This window comes from Triplophysa rosa, linkage group LG10, assembly GCF_024868665.1.
Source record: "Triplophysa rosa linkage group LG10, Trosa_1v2, whole genome shotgun sequence".
Taxonomy (NCBI): Eukaryota; Metazoa; Chordata; class Actinopteri; order Cypriniformes; family Nemacheilidae; genus Triplophysa; species Triplophysa rosa.
Genome location: NC_079899.1, coordinates 4,270,106 through 4,288,268, shown reverse-complemented (window position 1 = coordinate 4,288,268; position 18,163 = coordinate 4,270,106). Strand labels below are relative to the sequence as shown.

The window sequence follows — 18,163 nt, the reverse complement described above, 5'->3', positions numbered from 1 at the left end:
GAAAAACATGACTAAATGAGGCAGAGCCATTGACAGCTTACTGTAAACCATCATCTGAGGCTGATGTGTTGCGCCATATCAGCCATAGCGAGCTAGCCCTACATTGCAGGAGAACCACTCGCGGGACCAAGGAGACCCTGACGATGATTGAGAGCCATATTCAGGCCTTTAATGGTGATGCTGGTCGTGACACTCTGGGAGTCCTACTAATTAACTCAGACCGGATGAGAGAGATCTTGAAGTCCAAGCGGAAGCATGTGGCCTGCATCCAGGATCCTCTAGGTGTGCCGCTCTACACGCAGACGGGCACTCTAGTGAAGGGAGGGCACCGTCTGCCAACCTACCACTGTGCCAGAGGTTCCACTTGGCTGGAGTCATTTCACCTGCACCTTAACAGATTCATCCGAGGTAAAAAAGTGATTTAACTGAATTATTAAAATAAGATTTGACTTAAAGGGATACTTCACCCAAAAATGAAAAATTCTGTCATCATTTACTCACCCCCAGATTGTTCCAAACCTGTATAAATTTCTGCGTTTTGCTGAACACACAGGAAGAAATTTGGAAAAAAATCAGATCTCGCCCCCATTGACTCCCATAGTAGGGAAAATAAATACTATGTGAGTCAATGAGGGGCGAGATCGGACATTCTTCTAAATATCTTCCTGTGTGTTCAGCAAAACAAAGAAATTTATACAGGTTTGGAACAATCTGAGGGTGACTAAATGATGTCAGGGCATTGTGAAGCGATACAAGGATGCTGGGGAGCCAGATCCAGCTGCGATTTATGTTGACAGGGACTGCTGCAGCGAGACAGGTTTGTCGTCTTAAGCCTTTACCTAACAGGAATGTGTGTACATTTATGCATTTCTAATCCATATCAGCAACCATTTTAGGCATGTTTCTCAATGAGAATAAATCACATATCTGCATCGTTCATATTTTGTTCATGTTCGTTCAAATGCAAAACCCTCTAAAAACACCTCTGTCAAAAATGAGATTATAATGTTGATGAGTGAATGATGAGTGAATGCTCTCTACATAAATGCCACACTCTGCCCATTCTGAAATATCTGCTATTAATGCAACTGAACCTAGGAACCTGACAAAAATGCTTGTTTAAAGGAAGCGACGTCTGATGGATTTAGAGGCTTAAGAGAATATTTAGAACTAGCATTAGCATATTTGTTTAATGATGCAAATTGAAATCTAAGAACATGTGTAAACTCGCTCATTGTTTCTCATTGGTGTAGGTGTGACTCCAGTTCTTACCTGGTTTCGACCATGGAAGGTCATAGTGCGTCTCGATGTTTTCCACTTCATGCGACGGTTCACTGCTGGTCTTACAACAGAGCACCATCCACTGTATGGCACTTTCTGCTCCAAGTTGTCCAGTTGTATCTTTGAATGGGACAAGGATGACATATCTCGTCTTAAAGAAGCGAAAAAGACCATGCTTTTAAAAAAACATCAGGGGCATATTCCAACAGAGGCCCAAATCCTGTCAAGCATCACTTCCAGTGAGCTGGCCAAGCACTGCAGGAGGAGGACACGTGGAGTTGAAGAAACTTGTGACTTGATACAAGGATTGCTGGACTCCATGTGGGAGCTGACGGACACGACTGGTTTGCGCATCATCAATCCAGAGAGCATGACACACGTTTGGGAGGTACAACAGAAACATTTACCCTGCATCCAAGACCCGCCTGGTGTTCAGCTTTACACAAAGCTGGGCTCTGGGTTACAGAAGGGTGACAAGGTTCTGGATGTACTGCGGTGTGGCAGAGGGTCCTCTTCTCTGGAAAGCTTTCATCGCCATCAGTGCACTTTCATTCCAGGTATGGGGACAATACCATATATCAATACCAAGAATATGATGTCTGTAATTAAGTAGTGTTGTCACAATACAGGAATTTCTAACTTCGGAACAATACATCAAATACCATTTTTAATAAGACAGGGAAAAAGTGCCACAAAATTAAAGGAATAAAATTTCTACAGATTGTGGTCAAAAGTAAATCAGCTTTAATTAGTAATCAGCTTTGGTAGTTCTTAGAGGGGTTTATAATGGTATTTTTACAATGTGTAACATTTTGCCTTACAGGGTGGAGATGTAACGCTCTACATACTCAGATGTACATGCTTGAGGGTGCATCGAGATGGAACATCAACCGGGCTCATCAAGCTGTGGACATGAGTGGTACATCACAAACTAAAATCTATGATGTACGTTTAATGTATGAAAATCATTCACACATTAATGTCCTCAGCAACCGAGTCCTCGGATCTGCACTCCTGCAAGAATTCATAGCCCCTGGGAAACCCACTGGTAAGACTCAATATTTTACATTCTCTTACAATAGTAATTACAGGCTTTGCTGTGAGTTTGCATGCTGCCTTAACGCTGTAATGGTGCTCATGTCCATTATCTATCTATACTGTTATAAGATGTGTCTGTGTGGTTTCAGTGTATTTGTTTTAGTTTTTCTTTTCTTTTCTTTTCTTTTATTTCTTTTATTAGTTTTTTATTTATTTGTGATTTTCATTTATTTATGTATTTTTTTTACTTTCCATGTGATAATCACAAATAATTGGTTGTTCGTTAGCAACACTACATTCATCACATTTACTGTTATGATTTATTCTGATTATATTCCTTTTATTACTAAATGTATGATGCCTCTTTTTGGCAGATGAGCGTATAGCAGTCGAGTACTTACTGGCACAATCTGGCAGAGGAGACCTACTTTATCCACTGGAGCCAGGTGAAATAACTCTGCTAGAGATGCAGGTTGAAGTTCAGGAGGATGAGTGTCTGGATATCACAGTATGTGATGCAGCGGACATCAGTTTAAACACAGACACTATTGGCAGTTCCAGCAGTCATGATTTATTGACCTCATCTCTGGTAATATAAATTTGCTTGATTATTTTTTCTTTAAATTGCATAAGAATGTTAGTTTACATGAGCAATACATGAGTTGTTTTATAATTTAAACCTTCAATTTAAGTAATGCTTTACAATGTTTTATTGGTTAACATTACCTAACAACATGAGTTAACATGAACTAAGAAAAAAAATGTTTCTCAATTATTTATTGATCCTAATGTAAATTGCAACATTGACCATTACATGATTAAGTGTTAAAATGCTAACTTTAATGAATCTGAACTAATATTAACCAACAAAGTACAATTTTATTTTTATTAACTAATGTAATTGGAAGTGAGAAAAAGCTGTATATAATGTATTGCACATTGTTAGGTAATATTAGTTAATGCATTAACCATCCTTAACTAAAGAACCTATATTGAAATGTGTGACCAGTTTTTAAAACTAGTTAACTTATTGAACAGTCAATGTTGCATCTCAATTGTTTTCTAAATACGTTTTGTACACTTACAAATGTTTAAAAATGATCTAGGAAACCAGTGTTCCAAGTGGTGGCTCTCACAGTCCTGACATTGAAGACATGTCCTGCGCTGGGCCCAGCACATCAGCTCCGGTAAAGTTTCTAATACTTGATGCTTGTAATTTGTGAAGAACGGTTTATCAAAGAACTGTAGTGCAGGATTTTGTTTTTTTGTTGTTGTTGTTGTTTTGTTTTCAGAACCGTAGATGTGATTCAAGAGGTGTTCCTGGATGGGAGTCGGTGGATAACCTGGCAGGCTACCTCATCAGCCTCAACCGCACTATCACTGCTTTGTCAACCAACGAGATAGCAGAGATCTTGCGGCTGTATTCGTGTCTGCATTCCATTGATCAGTCCCCTTCCAAGTATTCCCTTAAGTGCAAGAAAAAGATCTTGCCAGGTCATTGGAGAGCTTCTCGAAAGCGTAGTGGCTCAGCCCCTGGTCAGCAAGCAGCTGAGAGGTGAGTTGAATTGTGGTGCACCTGTGTTAAACTTGAGTCTTGTGTCATGCTGCTTGTGTAATAATGTAATTCCTCTAAGGCTAAAAAAAGAGAATTGTGATTAATCGTGGTCAAAGACTTTTTTTACAGTTTGTGCCATCATAAATTATCCCTCAATTTTCATTTGCATAAAATAAAAAATCATAATTAGTCTGTATGTTTACAAAGCTGCAATGAACCATAGAATAACATCATACATAATGCATTCAATGCATTGTTTTTTGTAACACGCCCGCCGTGTGACTGGCAGTGCTGCAGTGAATAAATTTCCTGTTTGAAATTAAACAAAGAGACACAGTTGTGCTGCTTCATATCGTGGCGTCGCTCTTGTAATTTATTACAGTAATATTCACAATTGCATAACACAATTACACATCTCATGTCACCTTACACGTGACTCACATAACCCAACACACATAACGTGTTACTTCACTCTTGTAAGAGTCTTCCATTTTCTTATACTCCATTATATTTCTTTTACATCACTCAACATCTTTACTCTGACATCACCACATTTTCCAATCTCTCCGGTATGTAAAGATAACTGTAAAATTGAGCAAACCACTGTATATAAATCTATATAAACATTTAAACCCTAGTCTTGAAACACACAATAACATCTAAACACCAACAAAATATACTATAACATATATAAACCCAATTAACACACTAAACATTACACTCGACTGGGTCTTCAGTGTTTCAAAGGCTTCCCCCTTGGATATTTTATCACATCAGTAGCAGGCCTGACGCACACGTGCGAGTAAAACGCCATTTTAATAAACTTACAACCGATCTCTTTTAAACCGTTTAACTCTACTCAAAACATGTACATCACCCTCATGCATCAACATACACATGAAATCAACATATTTGCTACCGTTTGATGTCCTTGGTGATAAATTTCCACCCACCTGTTTGAAATTAAACAAAGAGAGACACAGTTGTGCTGCTTCATATCGTGGCGTCGCTCTTGTAATGCTCTTCTTCGCGACTCACCCTAAACCCCACAGTCAACGCAGCATCTCCCCCTACTGTCCCCGGACAGTACTACACATCACCATTAGACATAATAACACTCATTTAAACAATATTACAAATACTCAGATAATCAAGTCCATGGCAAAAAAAACAAATAATTACTACCATTTCTGTGACTACACAAACAGGGTGTCACACTCTCCCTGACAAAAAGAAATGACTCCACACAACACTGACCCTTTAACTCTTATAAACCATTTTACAATACGACCCATTTTCTTTTTTTTTAATGTATCAGGTATAAGTACCCATTGTTCACATCCATGTCTGTGTATGTGTTTTTAACTCGGTTTTCTTGCAGGTACCAGTTCCCTAATGTCCCCAGAAAGCAGTATAAAGTGGTAACGTCTGATAAGAACCCATTTGGTAAGGTGGAGCGTAAGCACAAGTCACATATACTGGTCCCTGTACCCCACTAGAATAACACGATAACGGCTGTGTCGACAACATTTGAGCTACCCCTATCTCAGCAGGCCGTTCATAATTGGGCTGACCCAATGAGGGATAAGTAAAGACCCGTGTAGGTTTCCTTTCTCTACTAGATCTTCTCACATATCCATCTCCTGCAGTTTGTTCCATAGAACTAACCCCTTGTCTTGCTCTCTCTACAGGTACCATCTCTTCCTGGCCCTCCTCCATCACCTCAGTTTCCTGTGCAGCAGGTAAGTCAACCAATGAATGAGTCGGCGCTGGCTCAGGTGAGTATTCTTCCTCTACTCCTAGAGTAATCTCTCCATTCCTGGCAGGTTCATCCTCACTCTTTCTCGGTCTCCTTTCTCCTCTTTCGTATGGATCAGGCACATTTCTTTCTCGCTCATATCTCTCCTTGTCAGAAGAACGCAGCCAGTAATACACTCTTGGAGCGTCATTTTCCTCTGAACTTGAATCACTTTACTTTTTTTCTTCATGCGGCCTCACTGGTTTTGACAATCTTTGCTTTCTACTCTTCAGTCGACATTGGTCATCAACTCCAGAAGATGGCAGTTCTACTGGTAAGTCATTCACGAGATGAAGCAAGTTCCGATGCAGGGTACGTATCGCTGTCGGATTCTGATTCCCACTCAGCTCCGAGTACACTTGGTAGACTGGTCCATCTCCCACTCTTTCCTTGACCACGTGCACCGTCTTCTCCCAGTACGACCTTAACTTCCCAGGTCCACCTCGTTCACTCAGATTCCGAACCAGAACTCGATCCCCCGGCTGTAGTACGACGCCTCTCAGGTGCTGGTCGTAGTATTTCTTGTTTCGTGCACTCGCTTGTTTACTGTTGTCCGAAGCTAGCTTGTATGCGTCAGCCATCCGTTGAGCCCACTTCTCGGCATAATCTCGAGGTGAATATTGGTCGTCCTTTCCTCTGAAACCAAACAACAGATCTATAGGCAAGCGAGGATGTCGTCCGTACAGAAGGAAGAATGGAGAAAATCCTGTCGCCTCGTGCTTGGTGCAATTTTAAGCATGCACCACCTTTGAAAGGTGATCTTTCCATCTGTCCTTTTCCTTCTCCTCCAGCGTCCTCAACATCTGTAGCAAGGTACGATTGAAGCGTTCTGCGGGGTTTGCTTGAGGATGATACGGTGTTGTTCTTGAGTTGCTGACACCCGTCCACCGCTGCAAAGTCGCAAAGAGATGGTTCTTGAATTCGCGGCCTTGGTCGTGATGAAGCCGGCAAGGGTACCCAAACCTTGGAATGTACTCATTGAATATCCTTTCAGCCGCCGTCCTTCCGGATTTGTCCTTTGTCGGATACGCCTGGGCGAATCTGGTAAAATGGTCCACCACCACCAGAATATACTCGTATCNGAGTGAATCGCAGATGTGAGAAAACATTGTGTCGATGCACACCGGCGCTTTTATGTAAACGTTCGACTCGAAAGTCAAAGAAAAGGGCTTTGGGCTGTTTAAGCATGTGTCACACAGCCGCTGGGCTCAAATGAGGCAGTCAGCTCCGAGACGGGGTCCCCCGGGGCGCCGGGTGGCATCCGGGTCTTCGGGCAGGCTTTGGGGGCATCGGGCAGGCCCCCTCAAGTTTAGGCTGCAAGGGGGATGCGTAGGCGTTCTGTGGATGGAGGCGTGGCCAGCGGGAAGCCCCGCCCAAAATAGGTTACAAGGGGAACGCGTAGGCTTCTCGTGTACGTCGGGGTCCGGAGCCGGCCCGTAGGCTGCAAGGGGGTTGCTTATTCGCTCTTCGGGAGGCCCGGTCGCAACCTGATTGGCGCGTGTGGCTTAGGCTGGGAACGTATGTCGAGTCGCCCCCTCGTGGTTCTGCCCAAGAGAGCGCCTAAGCCTTCGTTCCGTGACTCAAAAATTAGGCACTTTGGGCATTTTTCATGGGTCCCCCGGGTGTCGCCGCCACCCCATGACGCTTCCGTTCGATCGCGGGCGCTCTCCCCTTCATTTCGGCCCCTCCGGGCGACCTGGGAAAAATTTGGGGGCGTCGGCACGCAGCTTCCATAACTAGCCGTCCGGCGCGTGTCAACTAAGTTACACGTTACGTTTGATGGCCTTAGGCATACAACGGCACGTATCCGATTCATATCAGATTTATATCTACATATGATTGAGGCCTAAAACCTATCTGAAAATATCGGAATCCATGTGCTTTTTTCCTGCTTACACGATCATGGGTCATATCCGATCTGTGCCACATTGGAGGAAAAAATCGGAATTGGGTCACTTGACACACGCGGCCTAAATTGGGCTCAGCGGGAAAAAATAATACCACCATGCTGCCCCGTGTGAGGCTCAAACTCACGACCGTCAGATTATGAGACTGACGCGCTGCCTAACTACGCCTACGAGGCCAGTGATAGTCAACAATCGTCAAAAGTGAAAGTACTTTTTATTGATATAACAAGGACGCTATCCATTTGGTTTCTGCCAAACGTTGTAGGGCTGTCAAGGTGACGGAATTTCCCTTGCTGTGTTTTTAGGTGGCTCAACAGCGCGGTTTGCTTTTATTGCTGCTTTCCTTTTATATTTAGTCAAATAGGGCTAAATAAGCTATATTGTTTGGGTTATTATTATGTAGAATATATTGTAATATGATATGACATATAATATGAATTTTAATTTTGATTAATTTCAAACTTTAACCTGCATTTAAGCAGACAACGCTATTCTCTCGTCTTGAGATGCAGTTTGATGATAAGGACGTACATGCAATTATGCGTGATTAAGCTAAATAGAGCCTACCAATAGTTTTTTTAGTTTTTGAATAATTGACAAACTCGCTTAGCTCTTGTTTCCTGGCAATTGTATAAANTATCGCTACCATGATTCCCCCAGTAACAACCAAGAATTGACCAATTAACTTCAAGAGCCCATTGAGACATGCGGATGACGACTGGAGAAGATGACAACATTTATTCATTAACTTCTGACCAACATTTGCAAAGTAAGTCAGTCTTTATTTGTCAACAAAAATAAAGTGGCAAATATAGTATATAGTTGTTTTAAATAAACAACCTGTAGCTCGACAAACTTTGTAGGATTTCAGTGAATTAAATGCACAAACCAGAAGCCAAAATACCAAACAAATAGTGAAGGGATGGCGCTTAGAACATAAAATAGTTAATTTTCATGTGTGTATTTATGAGGAATATGTACCGTTATGGATGTGACATAATCCCGTTATGGAGTATGAAAAAATACTTGCAGATCAGCAGATTCTGTAGCAATCTTTAAGAATCGGCTGAAACACATCTCTTCCGTCAACACCTAACGTTAACCGATCAGTTCTGACTTCTATCTGTTTTCTTCACTATCTATCTATCTATCTATCTATCTATCTATCTATCTATCTATCTATCTATCTATCTATCTATCTATCTATCTATCTATCTATCTATAAAAAAAACCCTTAGCTTTGTATACTGTGGTGGGCTATATGAGACCAGTTCTAGTGCATTTATGCTTTTTGTTATCCTTGTGTTGTTCCAATTGCTTTCATTGTTTACCTCATTTGTAATTCGTTTTGGATAAAAGCGTCTGATAATTGTCTAAATGTAAATGTAAAATCGCAAATGCTTTGAAATTTTTAAGAGAGACCTCACACGGGTATTAAAACTACCAAATATTGCCATCTGAGCTATAAATGTAGTGAAAATCTTTGGTAAAAAAAAACGTTTTTCATGGTAAGGTAAGGTTGATCTTTGCATCGAATTACCCATATTGTAATGTAATATACACGGCTGCATTATTTGTCACTTGTTTAGGAACAATGAAATACAGTTTAGCAGCTCTTCTGGATGACAGGTGAACAATTATTATAAAAAAACACTTATTTATAAGTTATAACAAATAGAAATAAAATATATACAGTTACATTTTAAGAGCAGCCAAAGACCAATATACGTAGACAAAGGCATTAATACACACAAAAATATAAATCCTCAAAATGTGTTTGTCTGTTTCTCTATAGTTTTTATATCTTATTTTTTTAAATTTAGATGGAACCTCGCTTCAGGAGACGGGCTGATGGCAGCCTGAATCTGACAGATACAGTGGAAGCGACAAAGGTGAAGGAAGTCAACAAAGGAAAGCCGTACACAAGACCCCTGTCCCCGGAGGCAGTGCTGGACAAGGCCAAGAAAAGCTTAAGTCAGCACCACGGAGATCTAACGAACAGAAAGCACCTACTGAGTTTCTTTGAAATCCAGTTTGGTATATTTCATGGGCAAACATTCAGGTGGGTGGCTGAAAATGCCCTGGGATATGCTGCTTACTTGGTGGCAGCTATGGAGAGGGACATCACAGGAGGCAGCAAAGACACCCAAGAACATGCTAACAACAAGGGGAGTTTCAGGGAGTATATTGAGCTCTTTCCTTCTGGCAGAATTGCCATGAAGTAAGGGCAATATGCTGGGAAAGCTCCCCAGCATGCTGCTACCACCCAGCACACTGCCCCTACCCAGCATGTTGCCCCCACCCAGCACACCACCACCACTCATACTTCCACCGCCTCTCTCCGCTCCCTCTTGGTTGGGAAGTTGCCTAACCAGAGAAACCTGACCAAAACCATAGAAAGGCTGGTTTCCCCCTTTAAAGCCACACCTTGTAAGCAAACATTTATTTGTATAACACTTTTTTGGTTTATTAAGTATTGCACCGGACTGGGCACCAGCTTGATCACCGGCTGGGACACCGGCTGCACCGGCTGGGATGCCGGCTGCACCGGACTGGACACCGGACTGGACGTCGGCTGCACCGGCTGGGACACCGACTGTTGCACCGGACTGGACGTCGGCTGTTGCACCGGACTTTAGCCCCCGGCTGCACCGGACTGGACGCCGACTGGATCACCGGCTGGGACGCCGGCTGCACCGGACTGGATTCCGGCTGCACCAGACTGGGCGCCAGCTTGATCACCGGCTGGGACACCGGCTGCACCGGCTGGGATGCCGGCTGCACCGGACTGGATGCCGGTTGGATCACGGGACTGGATTCCGGCTGCACCAGACTGGGCGCCAGCTTGATCACCGGCTAAGACACCGGCTGCACCGGACTGTACGCCGGCTGGGATGCCGGCTGCACCGGACTGGATGCCGGCTGGATCACCGGACTGGACGCCGGCTGCAATGCCGGCTGGATCACCAGATGCACCGGACTGGAAACTGGCTGCACCGGCGTGGACGCTCCTCCTCGACGCTTCTCCCTCTTCCTCCCATTCATCAGGCCCCTGGCGAGTTAGCCGGGTCCGTGGAGGACAGAGGGAGTTCTGCGTCGGAGGAGTTCACAGACGTCGTCCCCGGGTCACTCCTTCCCCACTCGCCACAGGTGCCGCCAGGAGAACCGGAGAGCTCAAGCCGGAGGGTACTGAGTCCTCCCGGGCAGCGGCAGCCAGGACGAGGCCCTCCGGAGTGGTCGACCGTGGAACCTCAACCTCGGGACCGTCACGGTTGGCCACGAACCTGACCATGTCCGCAAACCCAAGGGGAGCCAGCAGCCTCTTCTCCGACGAGGCGAGGCGCTGAGTGAGGCAGCAGTTGAAGATCGCCTTCAACTCTGCCTCGCCAAACTCAGACGACCTCGCCACCGTCGAGAATGCCCCGGCGAACTCCCGGTTCCCGTAACTCCCCTGACGGAACCCTAGCAGCAAGTGGGCTTGGGCGGCCCGTGAGGACGACGCCGTGCCGTCCTTTGGAGCTGCCTGCTGGGTTCGGGCTGGCTCGGTCATTCTGTCACGAATCTCGTGGGAGAACCCAATCGCAGGCAGCGGGAGATGAAGGGGTTAAACAGAAAGCTTTATTGAAACAAGACACGCAAAACAAAAACCCACAGTGGGGAAAACAAGACACGATAATAATGGAAATCATAAAACAGGAACATAAACTGACTAAACTAAACTACAAAGACTAACACCACACTCGACAAAACTACAATGAACTAACAATAACTAGACTCACGGAACCACCAGCAACAGGAAACAAGCATGGGACAGGAAACTTTGAACATACAGCACAGAGGTAAGCATACAGACAAGGAATCGTATACAATGACCGAGCAACAAGACAATGAAACATGAGGGTCTTATATAGGGCAAGACAAACGAGGGATAATAACACAGGGCAGGTGAGGGTAATGAAACACGGGAGGGAAGCAATATATGAAACGAGAGGGGCAGGGCCAATGACAAGACACGAGAAAACACATGGAGTGTCAAAAGATAAACACCCCATGGTTTTCTCACACAAAACCAAAGGCTTTGCCATGGCTCTGCCGCAGGACCTAGAAAAACGTGACTAAATGAGGCAGAGCCATGACAGCTTACTGTAAACCATCATCTGAGGCTGATGTGTTGCGCCATATCAGCAGTAGCGAGCTAGCCCTACATTGCAGGAGAACCACTCGCGGGACCAAGGAGACCCTGGCGATGATTAAGAGCCATATTCAGGCCTTTAATGGCGATGCTGGTCGTGACACTCTGGGAGTCCCACTAATTAACTCAGACCGGATGAGAGAGATCTTGAAGTCCCAGCGGAAGCATGTGGCCTGCATCCAGGATCCTCTAGGTGTGCTGCTCTACATGCAGACGGGCACTCTAGTGAAGGGAGGACACCGTCTGCCAACCTACCGCTGTGCCACAGGTTCCACTTCGCTGGAGTCATTTCACCTACACCTTAACAGATTTATCCCAGGTAAAAAAGTGATTTAACTGAATTATTAAAATAAGATTTGACTTAAAAAGATACTTCACCCAAAAATGAAAAATTCTGTCATCATTTACTCACCCCCAGATTGTTCCAAACCTGTATAAATTTCTGTGTTTTGCTGAAACACAGAACTGTAAAACACACAATAAAAACGGACAGTCAGAATAAGGCAGAACATATAATTTATAGTTTCTATACTGTAAAAAATATGTGTCAATTAGCACTGAGTTATTCATATATTTTGTTGTGAAAATGCAGCAAGAAGATGGCTTAAAAACACACACAAACCACATACTGTTGCAATCACGTGTTTATTTTCTTCAAGTTTTATCAGTCAACACATTTCAGCTGTTTTTTATCCAGTGACAGCTGGATGCCTTTGTCCATAGGGTATATCCATATAAGGGATTTCCTGGAGCGTCACAAGTTAGTAGTTCTACGAATTTACGTTTGATTAAAGTGCGGGGGCAATGACGATGACACACGCATGCACCAGCAGCGCCAAACGGACACACTCCACAAATTCCATCACTGGTCAAAGCGGGGAGTGGACTCGCGTCGCTGTGCCTCTTCTTGTATCTTTACCTAAACTAATGCGCCGGCCTCTAGCTCACACGGTAGAGCATGAGACTCTTTATCTCAGGGTGGTGGATTCGAGGCCCACGATGGGCGTCTGAGCTGCCCTATTTCAGTGGACATGTTTACGAGAGCCCTGGCTCCCTGGGCCCTAGTGCTGGGACTTTTGGGCAGCTTCTCTAAAAAATTCAGAAAAAGTAACACGTCGCTGCCTGCTGCAACAGGGGTTTCTCTGAAAACAAGTGCAACGATGCTGTGCTGACACTTATTTGGTTGTAACTTTTCCAGGCTTTGGCATTTCATTCCAAGTCAAGAGAGCGTTGTGTCCTAGGAAATTGCCACGGCTCGTTCTGCCACCATTTCCCTCCAGGCCAGCGCTTCAATGGTTTGGCGCTTTCAGCTGTGAAAGGTTGGTGGGGACGAACTAAGCTTTTCTTTGCCACGTAGGGCACAGGGAAACAGCTCTTTTCAGAATTTAGCAACAACACGTTGCGGCAACTTGTGGGCCGTCACGCTAAGCTGAGTTAACAGAGCATCACTGTAAAACAGTGTGGTATTTCTAAGTGATCAAGCAGCCAGACGGCTTCCCATACCAGGAGTCGAACCCGGGCCACCTGGGTGAAAACCAGGAATCCTAACTGCTAGACCATATGGGACACCTGAGCAGGGATGTTACACACTGCAAGTGTTAGGCAGAGACAAGGAAGTGAAGCAACAACCAGAAGCTTTCATGGCACTACAGAAAGAATTTATATCTCTCTGAGCACGTATAAACAACGGACCCGTTCACAGAAATGTCAGCTGCAAATGAGCCCGCTGACAAGAATGCGCTTTAGCCATTTAAGAAAACCTGATTCGAAGCCTCAAACATGTGTAAACCTCCCCTGCACCGAAATCTTTAGTAAAAGGCAAAAGACGAATGCAGGGATGAAGAGAAACTTGAGCTGTACCCACCAGCCCTCGACCCATTGAGGTCCTTACGTCACACCACAGAATTCAGAGAGGATCAACTCTGGAGGGTCAACTACTAGGACATTCCAACTGGGGTGAAAACGAAATAAAATGCCCTTCCTTCACCAAATAACTGTAATCCCCTCTGATGACATGTTGCTGAATCTAACAGCATGCTGTGCACAGATACTAGGACTGGGATCCGACTGGATAACAGAGGAACACATTTCCCACCTCTGACAAATGCCAGCTGATGCACTGAGAGATTATGGGAAGGCCTTCTTCTTCCTCTCTTTAATATCTGTTCAACTACCCTCTCATTGATGTGTATCTAGTATATTGTTTTTTTTGGGGGGGGGGGCGTTTTTGGGTACATCTAACATGCAATCTTTGGTTTTAAAAATACATTATTTGTTTCTGAGCAAATCATTTTGACTGATGGCAAAGTTAAGTTTCACTTTCTAATTATGATTTAATGTTGTACCGGAGCGCTGTCTACTGGAGTAGGCTACTTTTGACTAAATCATTTGCTTGTGATATTTCCTATTTTACAAACGTCTTATACTTTGTAATAAATTATTGTGTTTTGTGTCATATTTCGTTTTATTCTAAACAAAATCAATTAGGATAATCAGAGCAGTAGCACTGCCAGAATCACATGTTAATATTCTTAAAATTAAAATACAGGAAGCACAGTTTTGTTTTATGTCTAAATGTTTAAATTTACTTAGTTTAAACCTAAAGCTACATTAAAATAAATATTATGAGATAGGATTGCATGCATTTTATTGAGTGATGCATCGAGTACTCTGCTGCTCCAACTGTAATGTAACCCGGACTGTGTCCTCTCGTCCTCGTGGGTTCGAAATCCCAAGTGTTAACTTGCCGAGTCTGATGTAGCAAGGACACAAGTCCCTGCTTTACATTCTTAAAATTGAGAAATGTTGCATGTTAGCTCAGGCCAAGGAGTTATTGCTATACGCTACTGGTAGCATATGATAAGATACATCAAAATATACAGTCAAGATACTGCAAGGCTCGCAAAACTTTACGTCTGACAAAGCGAACGCCTAAAGCAAAGCAGCCATAGTCGGCAGGGTTTGAACCTGCGCGGGGAGACCCCAATGGATTTCAAGTCCATCGCCTTAACCACTCGGCCAAAAACAGGGCAAAATGGACTGCTACAAGGGGGAAAGAAAGGGAAAAGAGAGGGGGAAGGGGGAAAGAAAGACAGAAACAAAATGACTATATTATAGTTCTTGAATGCTCACAAAGGATTTAAGTAAAGGGTTTGATTGATTTTTGACTATACAATTTATAATAAAAACTTAAAATAAAAAATACTGATCTGACAAACACACCACACACTATTGCCAGGACTTGCACCTGGATTCTTCCACCCAAAGGATGGATGTGTTACTATTACACCACAAGAGTTATGTCTTTCTTTTTTACAAACACTGCAAATTAACAAATTAACACGGCAAGTAAAAACAAAATGTTCACAGCACAACACACATAGCACAATATACATAACTGCAATATATAAAACGAAAAAAAAATCAAAGAGCTTGTACATTCTCCCTCCACTGTGCAATCGAGAGGCCTGAGACTGGACAATACCACCGGCCCTTCAACTGAGTGTGGCCAGTTGTCTTATTTTNACCACTACATGATCACGACGAGAGGCCTGAAGTGATGGCAGGGATCGGCATTTGCTGAAGGTCTCAATCAAGTTTGAGAGCATTTTCAGAGGCGAGCCAGTCTTGAAGATTAAACAAGACACCTGAAGGGCTCAACGTAGTCGGCAGCATTCGAACCTGCGCAGGGAGACCCCAATGGATTTCTAGTCCATCGCCTTAACCACTCGGCCAAAAACAGGGCAAAATGGACTGCTACAAGGGGGAAAGAAAGGGAAAAGAGAGGGGGAAGGTGGAAAGAAAGACAGAAACAAAATGACTATATTATAATTTTTGAATGCTCACAAAGGATTTAAGTAAAGGGTTTGATTGATTTTTGATTATACAATTTCTAAAAAAACTTAAAATAAAAAATACTGATCTGACAAACACACCACACACTATTGCCAGGACTTGCACCTGGATTCTTCCACCCAAAGGATGGATGTGTTACTATTACACCACAAGAGTTATGTCTTTCTTTTTTACAAACACTGCAAATTAACAAATTAACACGGCAAGTAAAAACAAAATGTTCACAGCACAACACACATAGCACAATATACATAACTGCAATATATAAAACGAAAAAAAAATCAAAGAGCTTGTACATTCTCCCTCCACTGTGCAATCGAGAGGCCTGAGACTGGACAATACCACCGGCCCTTCAACTGAGTGTGGCCAGTTGTCTTATTTTTTGCCAGCCCACACTGCTTGCAGATATAGTGATAAATATCCTTTGCAAGTCGTTTCCGTGGTGGTTCACCCCTAGCCACTCGCTCCTCATCCTCTTGGGCAGCTTTCTGCCTTCTCCATGTGCGCTGCCTGGGTTGAGTAGAGAGACAAGTTTGTGGTGGCAGGTTATCAGGCGCCTGGAACTGGGGAAGTGGCCGGAACTGGGAAGGGGTCTGGAATTGGGGAGGGGTCTGGAATTGGGGCGGGGGATGGAATTGGGGATTTGGCATAAATTGGGTAGAATGAGGCACTGGAAGATCTGGTGGGTAGCTGGGAAAGGGTGGGTAGTACCCAGGGGGGAATGTAAAGTGTGGTGGGTATATGGGACATGCTGTGTAAGATTCAGGAGGAAGGGTGGGCAGTGGGCACCTATTGGAGACACGCTTACGAATAAAGGCCTCTCCCTCCTGATTTGCTGGCTCCTCAAATAACATGGCCTCATGCCCATGCTGTGCAGGTACAGCTGGAAGTGTGCGCACTTCAGGAAGTGACTCTTTTGCCAAATATAATTGTTTGGGCAGTTCAGTACCCTGCAGCAGCATGTCTATGTCCACACATTTCTGTCTTCTTAGTAGCCTGCAAGAGAAACATTTTTCATCTTAAGTTATACATTTTAATGGATTATAGCCCATTGTCTTTACCTAGTAAGCAAGAAGCATGTACATGAAGTACAATCTTGATATACTACTGTGATTAGTGGTGTAACGGTACGCATATTCGTACCATTCCAAATGAAGTCATCATTCCTATGCCCTACTCCCATAGAAGGGCAGAGCCCTTGGAGTTTACACATTGGAGTAAACAGGGCATTTACGTGCCATTATGTAGACGTTTGGTAAGCACTTGGCAAAGGAAGCGACGTAATTTCCTCATTATCTTCAGCTGGCATGTTCCCGTGAGAATGAAGCATTGTGTCCATCAGCAGATGTCGTTGTTTTAATGGCATAACTTAAGCATAAAACCTAACTCTTTGCAAATAAACAATACATTTTATATTTTTAAAATATTTATATATATATTAGTGTTTATATTTTATTATAGTATATTTTAAATACTTTTCAAAATATAAAATGTATGTTTAATTGCAAATGCGTAAGTTATGCCATTAAAACAGCGACATCTGCTGACGGACACAATGCTTCGTTTTCACGTGAACATGCCAGCTGAAGATAATGAGAAAATTATGTCGCTTCCTTTGCCAAGTGCATACCAAATGTCTACATAATGGGACGCAAATGCCCTGTTCACTACAAAATCTAAATTCCATGGCTCTGCCCTTCGAAGGGTGTAGGGCATAGGAATGATGACTATATTTGGAATGTTGCCTGTGACGGTTCGGTATGAATACACATACCGTTACACCCCTAACTGTGATTGTATAAAAGTACTGCATAAAAGAAAACTCACCACGAGGAGACAGTAGTGGTGTTTATTGGGACCATAACCAGGTTAGTCTGTCCTAGAACTGCTCTGCTGTCCTCCAGCAGCTGTTTTAAGTGGCTGTACACCACCACAATAGATTGTGGTATTGGCAGAGTTTTTCCTTGTGTGTCCTTGGGCCTGTTCCGTGCTTACTGACACTCTTTTAAAAGCCGTAGGCAAACACATTCACATACCCTGTGCACTTCAGGGTTCTGAGCTGCCTGCCCATGAGTCATGAACAGTTTATGGAAAACAAGGATGATATATAAACTATAAACTAGTGAAGATCCAAATAGTCAAATTACCTCTCTGCAGCCTGCTGTCCTGGAGCAGAGCCACTCCGCTTCCTGGACGCTCTCCAAGGTCCTGGCAAAGTCTTCTTCTTAACTCTCTGGCTATATTTTGATGGCATCTTGTCCATGGCATGCAGAGCCATGTACAGCTGGACTATGTTGGCCTCCTCTTGTGATGACAAGGCAGTGATCGTTCTGTTTAGGCCAACCAGGTAGGCTGCCAGGGCATCAACTGCCTCCCAGCCAGAGACACCTCTGGAATCACGCTATTTACTCTGAAAATTGAGAAAAAAAGCCAACCACAGTCCAATAAATATATACAGTGTTGTAGTAATTATTTTGCATTCTACTTTCATGTATTTTAATTTTACAAACAGTTGAGAATAGGTGTTTTGCACTGCA

The 18,163-nt window shown here is 43.6% G+C and overlaps 2 protein-coding genes and 3 non-coding genes across 5 annotated transcripts; 1 reads left to right on the top strand and 4 right to left on the bottom strand.

The window, feature by feature from the left end:
• The first annotated feature begins 639 nt into the window (after positions 1 to 639).
• Positions 640 to 3,950, top strand: LOC130560312 (uncharacterized). The gene is made up of 6 exons (XM_057344027.1): positions 640 to 817; positions 1,254 to 1,838; positions 2,105 to 2,329; positions 2,694 to 2,908; positions 3,426 to 3,506; positions 3,612 to 3,950. The coding sequence occupies exons 2-6, from the start codon at positions 1,322 to 1,324 to the stop codon at positions 3,876 to 3,878; spliced, it is 1,305 nt and encodes a 434-aa protein (XP_057200010.1). The 5' UTR covers positions 640 to 817; positions 1,254 to 1,321; the 3' UTR covers positions 3,879 to 3,950.
• A 3,731-nt stretch (positions 3,951 to 7,681) lies between these two features.
• trnam-cau (transfer RNA methionine (anticodon CAU)) lies at positions 7,682 to 7,755 on the bottom strand. Its single transcript has one exon. It is a non-coding gene; the product is annotated as a tRNA-Met (tRNA).
• Positions 7,756 to 13,265: 5,510 nt separating this feature from the next.
• Positions 13,266 to 13,337, bottom strand: trnae-uuc (transfer RNA glutamic acid (anticodon UUC)). Its single transcript has one exon. It is a non-coding gene; the product is annotated as a tRNA-Glu (tRNA).
• A 1,377-nt stretch (positions 13,338 to 14,714) lies between these two features.
• On the bottom strand, positions 14,715 to 14,802 carry trnas-uga (transfer RNA serine (anticodon UGA)). Its single transcript has one exon. It is a non-coding gene; the product is annotated as a tRNA-Ser (tRNA).
• A 964-nt stretch (positions 14,803 to 15,766) lies between these two features.
• Positions 15,767 to 17,613, bottom strand: LOC130559859 (uncharacterized). Its single transcript, XM_057343148.1, has 2 exons — positions 17,454 to 17,613; positions 15,767 to 16,622 (listed from the first exon to the last, which is right to left on the bottom strand). Exons 1-2 carry the CDS (start codon positions 17,486 to 17,488, stop codon positions 15,908 to 15,910), a joined length of 750 nt encoding a protein of 249 aa, XP_057199131.1. The 5' UTR covers positions 17,489 to 17,613; the 3' UTR covers positions 15,767 to 15,907.
• Between the last annotated feature and the right edge of the window lie 550 nt (positions 17,614 to 18,163).

Excerpts from the sequence above, each read along its gene's own strand:
- LOC130560312 (XM_057344027.1), top strand. The coding sequence starts at position 1,322 with ATGCGACGGTTCACTGCTGGTCTTACAACAGAGCACCATCCACTGTAT. Across the intron at positions 1,839-2,104 it reads TCAGTGCACTTTCATTCCAG|GGTGGAGATGTAACGCTCTA; the intron begins GTATGGGGACAA and ends TTTGCCTTACAG. Across the intron at positions 3,507-3,611 it reads GGCCCAGCACATCAGCTCCG|AACCGTAGATGTGATTCAAG; the intron begins GTAAAGTTTCTA and ends TTTTGTTTTCAG.
- LOC130559859 (XM_057343148.1), bottom strand. The coding sequence starts at position 17,488 with ATGGTCCCAATAAACACCACTACTGTCTCCTCGTG. Across the intron at positions 16,623-17,453 it reads ACCACTACTGTCTCCTCGTG|GCTACTAAGAAGACAGAAAT; the intron begins GTGAGTTTTCTT and ends TTTCTCTTGCAG.